General features: G+C 45.1%; 1 protein-coding gene across 1 annotated transcript in view; it reads right to left on the bottom strand.

Moving 5' to 3' along the window:
- Nucleotides 1-2,702: 2,702 nt before the first annotated feature.
- Nucleotides 2,703-12,854, bottom strand: part of Rpi (Ribose-5-phosphate isomerase) — a 43,489-nt gene continuing 33,337 nt past the window's right edge. The window contains exons 7-8 of the mRNA XM_084589962.1: nucleotides 3,777-3,876; nucleotides 2,703-3,023 (exon numbers count right to left, since the gene is read on the bottom strand). Of these exons, the coding sequence (XP_084446088.1) occupies nucleotides 2,932-3,023; nucleotides 3,777-3,876 (192 nt within the window). The 3' untranslated portion in view covers nucleotides 2,703-2,931. The remainder of the gene's footprint in view (nucleotides 3,024-3,776; nucleotides 3,877-12,854) is intronic.

The following is a 12,854-nucleotide window of genomic DNA, read 5'->3' as shown; positions in this document are numbered from 1 at the left end:
CGTAAACGCTGCGGTGTAGAATAGGGGATTCGTGGCAGCCAATATATGATCAATTCTGGTGTCTCATAGCTTGAAGTCGATTTGGTACATTAAACTGATTAAACCCTATAAACCAAACAATGATGAATTCCATTCCTGGGACGATGCATGCCAGGCAGAGAGAGAACGGGTGCCAGTTATAAAATCCTTATTTCCTAAGCGAACAGGAATACTAAAACTACGCTACAAATCTAATCGAAGGGTTTCGAATATAGCCTTCTTAAAAACACCGTTATGAAGGTACGTACAATGTGCTGCACGCAAACTTTATTTTCACCATCATCCGTGTGAGCATTGTAAACTGTCTAGAGATCAGTTTTTGCTATGTCGGAGCGGAATGGCGTAGAACACTGCTGGCACAAGGCAGCAATTAAGACGACAAGGAAAATAACGAGCAGCAACTTAGGCTGCATACAGCCTGTGTAGGGCCATCCCTTTCACGTTTCCTTCACGACACCAGGAGGCAGAATGCCGGCTGTGAAAGGGGCTTTAGCTGTGAAGTGCCACCTAGTCCTCTCACGCCGCCTTCGATTCATTACAATTAGATGACCATCAACGAACTAGTTTTATGAAAAGATCGGCACTAACACCTGCAGTACGCTTTGCCGCGTGCTGGCGTCGATTCTACAAAGAAAGAGCAAGTTAAGGGAAGTGGCAAGTGCGAGTTAAGGTTAACATCAAATTACAAAATTTCAGAACATTCAAAAGGGCCGAATAATTTGAATAATTTAAGTGCAGTCGAACAGAATAGCAACACCATTCGCAAACTACTTGAAACTTAAAAAGATGCGCACCGTGTACCTCTCACAACTCAATAAGGTGCATATACTAAGCGAAAACTTGCGTTTCACTCGCCTTGTCTTTTTGACACAACTTGGCACAATTTTGGTCAATTGGACGCAGCATAGCCAGTTGGTTGTCCCACCGCCGCTATGGGCATATCCCACCTTTGCGGAATAAAGCTTCGTACATGTTTCATAGCACAATTTAGAACACGTGGTTTACGGTGCTCTCTTAAATATGTTTCAGATAGCACTCTGAACACAAGAGGTAAATTTTCGCTCGCATGAACGCTACTGCACTCGGCGGCCGCGGATTGAGTATGTTGCGGCAATCGAAACATGTAAAGCAGCACACCCACGTGCGTGCAAGCTGTGGTACGCAGATGCCAAAGATCAGGCAAGGTTAGCCGAAATCTATATATTCTTTACTGGAAATTTATCAGTTCTGCAGAGTCACTTGCCTCCAAGTAGGAGTCGGCACAAGAAAATTACTCTATCTGTAGCCCGTGTAACCAGTTCCTGTGACTGCTCTGTTGTGCTTTCGTCCGCGTACAACCCTAAAAATCACTGCGCTTTCGCGACGACGAGATTGGAATTTTCAAAAGTAGAAAAAATAAAACCATATTAATATTAGCTACGGCAAGCTGCAAACCCTTCGATAAATGACGAGCCTAGCAGTATGATAGAAGGTCCACCCCTGTCCAGGGAATGACCTTTTAAGCAGAGGAGCCCAGTGCTTCGATCAGGTACCGGAGATAGTCTGTGTAAAATGCTACAGCGATACACGCGCCGCAAAGCAGAAAAATACACATCAAAGCGCTTTCATCCTCCCCGTCAGGAAACCAGCTTCGCCTTTCTCTACGAGCCGCAAGGCTGACATCGGAGTAGAAAACGACATCCATTGGCCTGTCTCGTTGACTGACGGGTGAAGGATGGGCGTACACCACTAATTGTCCACCACTCGCTGCGCACTTTTCCCTCGCCACGGTTGGACTTAATGCAGCGGCGCGTGCTCCCGCACCAGTATTTTTTTCCTTTCTTTTTTTTTTCGCGTACGCATAGTACCACGCCCCACTTCCTGCCAAACGTGGAGAAGGAAGGGGAATTTGGCTTGCAGAGGCTAGACGACAAGAGACACTCGGTTACTAAGGGCAACCTTTTCAGGTTCCTGGAGTAAATTCTTCAATACTTAGAGACACAACCCAGGTGTGCTCATGCAATGTAGCTGAAGTGTACCAACTCGTACAAGATGCACTTCAGATTCCCTTAGCTAAATTCTGTTCCATATCAGCATCCTTTTTGTTGTAAAGTCGACAACTGATTTTTTGGACACCCAATTTTTCGGACATGCTTGATTACTCGGACTTTTTCCCGGCCCCAGGACATACCTTAAAGTCAATGCACTACGCAGCTCAAAATTTCGGACACTCTAGGGAGAGCTATTCGATTTTTCGGACATTCCAAGCGTCAGCCGGGCCAACTGACACATATTTTGAGCGGTGTCACCGCCATCTTGTTTGTTTACTTTTTCCTTTGATAGCCTCGAAAAACTGACGCTCAATTGAGAGAGAGAGAACTACAGTGTTCATTAACAAATAAACGCACATTGAGGGCATTCTAAGGTAAATTAAGAAGGCAGAACCTACATGGGCAGGATGTATAATTTTCAAAACTGATAAGTGGCAGTTCATTATGTCACAGAGGGATGCCAAGGAAGCATTACTCGAGGCAGCAGAGAATTGCTACAAATGCCACCCTTGTGCAATTTGCTGAGAAAGCACGCAAGAGGAATAGTCTGGAAATATTGGGAGAGATCTGCCTTGCCGTGAACCCTGCTGCTATATATGGTAATGGTCAAAAATAAGAAGTGCAATGCCAAAATAGAAAAACTGGCATTTATTTCACATTGCAGAGGATAAAAAATGATGTATGGCATCAGCCACCAGCCAACTTGGAAAAGTGACAGCAACTACAAACTGACAATATATTCTGACTGGCCAGCTAATTTAGGATTGCACTGCTGAAGTCAGTTTAAAGCTGGGTAAAATATTGTACATTATTCCGTTTTGTAGATGAATAACAAAATAGGGCTAAGATAGGAATCACTGCCTCACGCAGCCTTCTTCTCGTTGACTGAGCCATCGTTCAGACCATAATAGGCTTTGTGTGCCATTCCAACAAAAAGACCCGTTTCCACGACACCTGAAAGAAAGAATAAATGCCTAAGTTCAGAGTCTCAAAGAAACCATGACAAAATAAAAAGCATTTAACTGCAAGACAGTGGTTATCTAAGAGCAGAATCCAATACAAAGGATTACAAATACCTTTATTGCTCTCTAGCTAAGGAGCGACAAATGAAGCAATAAAGGGGAAGTGTTAAAGGAAACAGCACGTACGCTGACTCCGGTCGCCCAAGCATGGGGTCGCCTTGATGAGCTGCTTCTCTCACCAGGAGAGAAATAAACTGGCTCACATAGCTGTCGTGGACTTCTCTGCCTTCACAGCTCAGGCTGTGAGCAGTGCTTCATCCCCCATAGAGCATGGCTATGACCGCAAAAGCACTACTTCACGAGGTCTAACCAGATCGTGTTGGTGCATCACCAAATTGGCAGGTGCTGCGAACTTGGGCTTCGCTAATAGGATGGAAGGGTGAGATCAGAATCCACCCTTCCAGAACCACTGAATCCAGAGTTAGAGATGCTGTCAACATCAAACCCATCCACTGTCTACCAAGAAAAACAATGCCAAGCTAGTGCTTTCACATGTCGTGATAGGTTTAGTTACGTTCAACCTCAGCAATTTTTTTCGAATCTGACATGTCTAGTGCTCGCAGAGTAAAAGCGGCCAGTTCTAAGTGACATAATTCAACTACATTTGCAACTATATAAGTACTTTTATAGCCTACTGCTGTTAAGAGAAATAACCTACACAAAATGTATAGCAATGCCTACTCACCAGGAATCATCTTCAGGGCAGTGTTAACAGCTGACCAGTCTTTCTGTGATGTGAATTTGCAGTCAAGTATGAAGTTTCCATTGTCAGTTACAACTGGTCCCTTGAGTTCAGATCAGGAAAAGAAGAATGCAAATAAAGAACTGAAACACTGACCATACTGGTCAAATGGCAAACAAGCGGAAAAAAAAAAAGCCAATGTGCTTGTTTGGACAAAAGAAACAAAAATGCAATTTGTACACATCAATAGCTGCACAATAATGATATGTTAAATGTTTAGCAACAGCAAGTGATGAAGTTTTAACTAGAATTCATACTATGTATAGTTTGATATGTACAGTATGCATTTTGGAAATCATTTACAAATTTTATTCATTCATAAGCAGCTAGCACTCAATCAGCCACAAATGCTACTTTGCTTGTTTAATGGCACATTCCATTTGGCAATTCAAAGCAACACTGCCTTGCTCTGCAAACCAAAATGTGCTTCACAGATAATTGTGATTCAAATCTTGCGATCTTACTGGCAAGACATATTTTGAACTAATTCATGGATTCAGAGCTCTGATACACCAATTACCATGCATCACCCCTCCATTTCTATACAACGAGCAAGTATAGCTGCTTTACATTATCAGTACAGATCTTGGTATTGGACCCTCACGACAACCTTAGGACTGTAAACAACCTCATCCTTGAGTATGCAGTTTAATCTAATGCAAGAGAAATGCTGCAGTATTGCTGCTAGAAATGCCGTTCAAGCTCAAAAAGCGAACATAATGGAGGCTTAGCCCATATGCTACTAGCAAGTCCAGGTATAATACACCCCAGTGTAATTTCTTGACCACAGTTTTCACATCTAGATAAAATCAGCCCTCCATCAACATGGTAGCAAAGGAGGCAGGCTAACGTAAAAGATACACCTTTTATGCCCTCCACAATTTGATGCAAGTACATCTATGCCAGGCATAAAACTAAGTACAACAGCAAAAAAGACCTCTGTGAAGTACTTCTAATGGTCTTGAACAGGAACGAAGATAGAGTGATAGGCTGTAGCTAGTACCTCGGCTTTCTTATGGCCTAACACAAAAAGACTGAAATCTAAACCCTATGAAAGCAATATGCAAGTGCTTTGACAACAGTGACACTCCTAACATCGCATTTTGGATGGTGAGACTACCATGCAATAAATGCAAAAATCTATACAAAGGTGCTCATTTTCTATATTTAGAAGCCTTTATCACTGACAGCCTAACCAGCAGCCAGCGGTGCAGCCTTGAGGGAGACCTTGAGCTCTAACCAAGCAACCCACCCCCTCCCTTTTCCCCCTGCAATGAAACAAAATTGACACTATGGTGCTTGCTAATGGCTGCCCAAAGTGCCGACTATATAGGTGGGCAGCTAATATAGCCGGGATGTCGATCCAGAAATGACAAGGCTTGTAATTCTGAAAGCCTGGTATTCAGGAAAAGGGGTAACAACCTTGACATAAATTTCAAAAGCAAACAAAAATAAATCAGGCAGAGGGTTAGCCAGAGAAACAATGGCAGTGGCCATAAAAATCACAGCAATGTGACAAAGCAACCTTGTTGTAGAAGGTTGGCGACTGCTGCGACGATCTTGTCGATGGCCTATCGTAGTGCTGCTTGTTTCTTTTGAAGTCGCTCCATGTCGCCGTTGAGGACAGTTGACGCACACTTCCTGGGTTTCGGCACCTTTTTTACAACGAAGATTGATGCAGTTGGCGGTCTTCCCTTTAGGCTCGACTCTCTCGGTTTAAGGTCCTTGTTCAGGGACTGTCGGCTGCTGCACTGTGCTCGTTCTCTGCTTTCCACTTCCATTCTTAAGAACTCGAGGAAATCTTGGAGCTCGTCTTGGGGAACGGTTGCAGTACTGGCCTTCCTTCGGTAATATTCAAAACAAAGCTGTCTGGAATGCTTTTCCGAAGTACAGTCAGCAACAGTACGCCGTACGTGCTCGATGTCATGGCCAGTGCCTCGAGGCTTCGAACCCCAGACTGTACCTCATCATAGAGGGTCCTGAGCTGTTCTGTGTCATGGAGGCTGATTACCGGACGAACACTGAGCAGGCGAGACATGTGTTCCTCGATGATGACGTCCTCCTTGCCAAATCTTTCTGTCAGGGTCTTGATGGCCACGGCATAGTTCTCATTGCTTAACGACAAACCCTCAATAGCCGCGGCAGCCTTCCCTGTAAGATAGCTTGTTAGGTACTGAAATTTATCGATTGGTGAAAGAGCTCCGTTCTCGTGAATAGTTGCCTCGAATTGGTTACAAAATCTCTGCCATAATCGCAAGTCCCCATTGAATTTGATGATTTCAAGCTTCGGCAATTTCGTTGTTGTCAAGGGAAGCTGGCTTGTGGTAACGTTGGTGTGGACTAACTGCTGCAAGAGGCCCCCGTTACTGATGGAGTTGTTGATCGGTCTCCGCTTGAGGCTTGATCTCGCAGAGCTCTTTTGATATGCGTTTTAGTGAGGCTTATCTTCTCATTGTAGGCAGAGCCTGCGGACAACTCTGCGTCAAGTTCCTGAAGATCTATTTTCTTTTCAATGCTGTCGTTGACTGTTTTTAACTCTTCTGACTGCACGACAAGAAGGTCAAATTGTTCTTCCAGCTCACCGCTTTCGACTTCAGGCTGTTGTAGAAGGTTGGCGACTGCTGTGACAATCTTGTCGATGGCCTGTCGTAGTGCTGCTTGCTTCTTTTGAAGTCGCTCCATGTCGCCGTTGAGGACAGTTGACCAACACTTCCCGGGTTTCGGCACCAAAATTGTAGTTTTCTTAGTTTTCTTTGTTAGGTTAGTCTCACTGTACAGCGAATACCACGGAGCGATGCTAGCAAGGTCGCACCACGATTCTCTTTTACTGCGCATTACTCGTTCGGGCAGCAGGGCCGCGCACACAGGAGCCTCAAAGAAACGACACACACACGTTCGGTAACAGTTATGAGACTAAGTTTATTTTACAAGAGTTGGACAGCACTGAAGAGGAGAGAAACATGAAAGGAGGAAAGGGGGAGAGCGAGAGGGCTTTCTGCTGTGGCTTCGGCATGCTGGTCTTCGCGGGGCAGAAGCGGGCCATCTGCGACTTCGGCTCTAGTTTCGCTTCCGCGTTCGAAGTGCGGACTAATTCCTGGAAGCCGTTTGTGTTCTCGTTTCTTTTTCCTGCGCTCGTCTGGTGCCCCTTATGTGCAGCGTTTTCTAAGACACGTGTGCCCCCATTTTCTACAAACCTAGCCTCGCTTGCCTTATCTGGATGCCAGTGTATATGAGCCACGAAAACTTTCCTCAAGGTATACACATTCAGAAGAATTTGGCTTAGCCAGGCAAAACTCAGTAGCACGAAGAATGCAACAGTTTCTAGCCAATAAATTTCTCCCGATCTGGGCTCCTTTATCAGGTGTGGCAGGCATGGTGAGTAAAACATTCAGCTGCTGACAGCATGGCATAGCAGCTGCACCTGACACAAACCGAGACAGTTCTACTCATGAGAACAGAGGCACCAGGGAAGTACATGGCACGTACAAGATCTGCTAGTGCCAAGTCCAAAATGGGAGTTTTCACCCACCACACAATTCTCATTACAGTCTTTTTTTTTTTTTTTTTTTTCCAAACAGGGAGAGGTCTCCAGTATCTTCAGCGCCTCAGTTTTTCCTACATTTTTGCCCACTGTAAATATTATTTGCATTAAAGAAGACAAAAAAAGAAAAAGAAAAAATTCATAATTGCAGAATTAAGTGGAATGGCTGCTCTTATCAGATTTATTGGCTGCGTGGAATGTCCCATAGGCTCGCCCTCTTTGTAAACAATTCTGCTCCTTTGCAGACACCCCTCATTTCGGTCCAGGCATCAAACTTGCCTCCCCTAATCTCATCTGGCCATTCATCATATACGTTAAAGGAATTAATGAGCAACATGTGGATGCACTTTGTAAACAGTCCATTCAAGTAATCAAAAAGCAATTTTCAAAGCATGAACACCAGTCCATACTCTCACATCTTGAAAATAGACTCTCGATAGAAAATTCCAGAGGATTGGTTTATCCAAGTGCCCTTGCATTGGTGAGCGACGAGCATCTTAGAAGACTTCACCAAAGCAAAGAAATCTGCATCCAAACTAAGCGCTCCACCCATTGCAGTAGTGAAGCCGCTGAGGGAGGCAATACAATAGAATCTTGATAAACGGAAATCGGTTAAACGGAACTGCAGCTTAATCAGAACAAACTTTCCGGAATTGGTTGATTTTGTATCAAACCAACGTAAAAAAAACCTCGTTAATCGGAACTCAAATTTTTCAACCAGCGTGCAAATGAAACTGAAAACGGACTCGAAACCGTAACTAATCGACGATGCACAGTGCCATCGCGGTACACATCATTACACCCCACCCTCACTCCTCCTTTCTTTTTACTCCCGGTTTCCGTCTCCGGTGATTTCCGGTTGTCTCGCACACTGCGCTGCGGCCCACGCTTCCCCTGCTTCCTCGCCGTCATCGCTGGTGGTCGCAGTCGGATTAGGCTTAAGCTTAAGCTTAAAGCTTTTGTTGTGTGTCATCGCACAGTCAGCGTCCGATGGCAGCGCAGAAACGCCCACACAACGTGCTTCCGCTGGAGAGGAAGACCAAGATAATCAACGTCTTCGAGAGTAGTCGCTTCACTAAAACGGCCCTAGCGACGAAGTATGCCGTCCTTAAGAGCAGCCTGACGAGGATATTGCAGGATAAGGACAAGCTGAGAGAGGCTTTCCAAACGTCACGTTTTGGCCCCGAGAGAAAAAGACTGCTGATCACGAAGATTTGGAGAAGTGCCTCATGCTTTGGCTACAGAGAGCCTGGAGCGAAAACATTCCAATCAGCGGGCCACTCATTTGTGCGAAAGCAGAAGATTTTACTGCAACTGCAGAAGAGGCACATACACAGTATGACGTGCCCGAAGTGCCGAGATGCCGAGGAAGATCTGCTGGCGAATTGTGCCACCATGGGCATTCAATCTGATAAATACGCCCATATAACAGTGATGTGGCCACATGTCCAGAGAACACATTGAAAAGCATTGTTGCTCAAGTGTGCCCTCCTGACGAAAGTGAGGACAAGGAGGAAGAGCCCGACTCTGATCCTATGGTGACCCCTGCGCAGGCGGAATTGGCAGTCCAAATGCCTAGGAACTTTTTCCAAAAAGAAGAAGGTTCCGAACTGTTTTTGCGCAGCCTATAGAGTATGGATGATGTCATTCAAAAAAGCGGCTGCTAGTGCTGAAGCAAGAAAAGTCATTTTTCACTGCTCAGTAAATCAAGGTGAATTGAGTAAGTGGAGCACTGATGTTTTTTTTTTTTTATTTCCATTAGAAGTTTGAAGAAAAAAGTATTTGCTTGCTTTTGAGAATAAACTTTGTGCTCATTGTGCACCGTTCTCTTTATTGCCTAAATATTGCTTCTGCAGAGACTGTCGACTGCGCGCACTCTTGCCGCGTCGGGACCAAGCTGCGCGTATGCACTGACTGCAAGCGGGAGCAGTCCGCCTATACAAATTATATTCTCTCTCTAAACGAAACTCCTGATAAATGAAACGTATTTTCGTGGTCCCTTGAGGTTTCGTTTAAAGAGAGTTTCAATTTGTGCACCGTTGGTCTATGCCACATTACTGACTGCAACAATGGACCACTACACCACCTCAGGAACGGGGTGAAATGGCAGCTATCTGCTACAAAATGTGGTCCACTGCAAGTACAACCTGCAGCCCAATTTTTCCGCAACCAAAGCAGCCAATTCTGGTTGCATTGCCAATACAATTCAGATGACACAGGGCAGAAAAGATTCCCATGTTCAGAGACTGACTCGGTTTTTGTGCAACAGAAACTATTAAATGTACTTTTTGTATGCAGAATTAACATGTGCACTATGCCATGGGTCACTGATGGGTCGCAGCATGCACCATATTTACTCGAATGTAACGTGAGGGACGACTTTGCATATTGCCCAATGGGAAAAAATAAAACCATGAATGCAACGCGAGATCAGCGCTTGAAAGAGTACCTTTAATAGACATTGTAGCCCATGAAGTCTCATCAACAATGCTCATTCGTCGTCGGAGGCCGAGTTCTCGAAAACTGAGTCTTCCGTTTCACTCTCATCCTCCCAGAAGATGTCCTCTGTGCCATCGAGGTGGTTCGATATCAAGCATTTCTTTAACGAGCTAGCTACCATGTCATACAGCAGGCTGTACCAGGCGGCAGAAACTCACTCTGCGATCTACACGATTGCTTGATCTGTCTCAATGGCATCAGAGCACGATCCTCCTAGAACCATTCGGTGTAGAGCTTCCACACCTTGTCCTTGAACAGTTTATTGAAGCAGACGTCCAATGGCTAGAGTATTATACGACAAGGTATGTTTTGGAGTCTGCCAGCTTCTTTTTCACCTCAGCAATCAGGTGTCCGTGAAAGGAATTGAACACCAGGATTGACGCAGGGTGAAGAAGCTTGCCTGGTCGACGGCATCACATGGTTTTTATCCAGTAGACCACCATCGATGTCCCCATCCAATCTTTCTCCTAGCAGCGGACGATAACCTTCTTTGGGAACGTCTCCTTCAGTAGCGTCTTACGCCAAAAAATAATGTATGATGGCAGCTTGTGACCATCTGCCAGGCATGACATCACAGTCAGTCTGGTTTTCTCATTGCCAATGGTTCTAATGCGGAAAATCAGGGGCACCTGGACTGTACACAGTTGTGGCCATCAGCATGTCCAGGTACACCGCAGTCTGGTCAGCGTTACCAATATGCAACAATGGCATACTCCACAAACGGCACAGAATAATTACGTAGTGCTGAATTTCTAAGAGCTTTCTTCAAAGTCTGCCGGTAACTTCTGCCTTAGAGAAGCCGTTCTGCCTCGTGAATCTTTGGGCCCACCCACGAGGTGCTTCAAAGCTTGCTGAGGGTATTTTCATCTGCCAAGCAATTTCTCTGGCCTTTCAACATATCAGCTCGACGCTGACTCCCATAAGGCGGTTGCGCTGCTTAATTATAAAGTCCGCCACTTCTTTCTAGAGTTCGACGTGATGGCCGTGATGGGGCCTACGGAAGCCTTTGCGGTCAGGCTCACATTTAAAAATCACCTCCCACTGCATCCACCACCCAAGTATTGTAGAGAGAGAGAGAGAGATATATTTTAATGGCAACAGGAGATGTCTGCCTGGTGGTAAGCCTAGCATGCTACTCCTGATGAGGGTTGAGGGTGACAGAGTGTGGGAGGGGAAGGGGAAATAAATGAGAAAAAAAGAGAATCCGTGTCGCACACTTTCACACGCACATAAGCACACACAGATGAGTTTTAAAGGGTATTGATCAACCCTGTGTCCTTAAGAAAGGTTAACTTTCACACGCACATAATCACACACAGATGAGTTTTAAGGGGGGACACTGGTCTTAGAGCTATTTTCATTATTTTAAAGCCAATCCTGATAAAATCATACCCTCTTGTTCAGATTTTTATGCTGATTTCAAAAATGTAACTTGTTTTTCTCTATGTCAGTTAATTCCCGAGATAATAATATTAATTATTCATTTAATTAGTACTTCCGCGCAAAAAAAACGCCTCTATAAAACATCATTTTTAATGCATGGCGGTACAGTACAATGACCAAAGAGTGCAATGATCAAAGCAGTTTTTCCATTTTACCCTTATTAGCAATTTTGCTGCACTTTGAAAGTTGTCCTTCAAGACGTGCCTATCATGCTTCAATTAACTTGGCAAAATAAAAAATTTTTGAAGCTTGAATAAAGAATTCTGTTTCGATCATTGCATTCCCTGCACCTTCAGCTTTATGTAGAAAAAGGAATTACATCTCTATCTGTCCTAGATGCAGAGATATCGACGAACTAAACCAGCCAAGTGTCCAAAATTTGAGTTTTGAGAAAATGGGAAAAAACAAACTAGGCACAATTTATTCAAAATTTCGAAAAGATATATGCATATTTACACTTGCAGACAGCTAATATGCACCAGGCATGTAATCTGACTGCTTGGGCTTAGAATGCCGCTTTTTCAGTGCCCGATGCATGTTTTCCGCAGAGGCACGCTTGCGTACTGATTCGGCTGTTCGGCGCCTGTCCTTCTCAGCCATCCTCCTGATATTCTGGACGCCAGGGTTCATATTTAGCTCACTCAGTATTTTTGAGCATGCTTGTAGGTTTCCTGCATTGAAGCGGACAACAGCCTCTGCAACAGCTGCTTGAACGGAGAACAGTGACGCATGGCGCTCCTTTGGTGCGAGTGACCATATTAGGGAGTGCAAGCTTTCATTACTGTTCTGGGTTTTTCCCTGCTGGCACCGCTCCAGCAGCTTTGGGTCTGCCAAACGCTCATAAATAGGCAAAAGTGCTTTGCACACATGTGGTGGCAAACTGTATCTGTGCTTGGGAGCAGGCTCTCCCTTGGCTGCAGCAGCATTCTGGCGGCACCACGAGTTTGCGCCTGTCGGGCAGAGGGTGTGATTTGACACGGTATCATTGGAGGTTACGTGATGATAGGTAGCCATCACTGCCTTATGCATTGCCCCAACATCTCCAGCATGGGACTTCAGGGCCCAGCTGTAATACGATGTCAACTTGGTGACAAGGTCGCCTGTCAGCTTTCCTTTGCCACTCAAGCTCTCTTTTGCATCACCTTTATGCTTGGCAATTGCATTGCGTAGGGCCGTTCCCATCCGCTTCTGCACATGGTTTGTGCAATCTTCTTTGCTGATTTCGATGTAGCCGTACACAGCTGATTCTTGCAATGCAAGAAATGTGCGGCTATCGCCGTCTGAGAGCATGGTCGTGTACCTAAGGCCATGTTTCTCCAGTGACCTTTCGAACAAAACAAGTCCGGCCTGAACTTCCATTTCACCGGACTTTTTGTCCGTGTTCTTTTGGCACAAGTGGCTTTCTTTCCACGCCTCATAGGACGGGTCACCTTCTTTGGGCCCACGCTCACACCCAGCACAAAAGTTACTGAAAACTACATAGTCAAGTACCAGTCCAGTAAAAAGTTCTACTACGGCGCCGACACCGATGTGGGATG

Source organism: Amblyomma maculatum, chromosome 1 (assembly GCF_055883805.1).
Source record: "Amblyomma maculatum isolate TAMU_Amacu chromosome 1, ASM5588380v1, whole genome shotgun sequence".
Lineage (NCBI taxonomy): Eukaryota > Metazoa > Arthropoda > Arachnida > Ixodida > Ixodidae > Amblyomma > Amblyomma maculatum.
The sequence above is the reverse complement of the archived record's forward strand: the minus strand, read 5'-3'. Positions and strand labels throughout refer to the sequence as shown.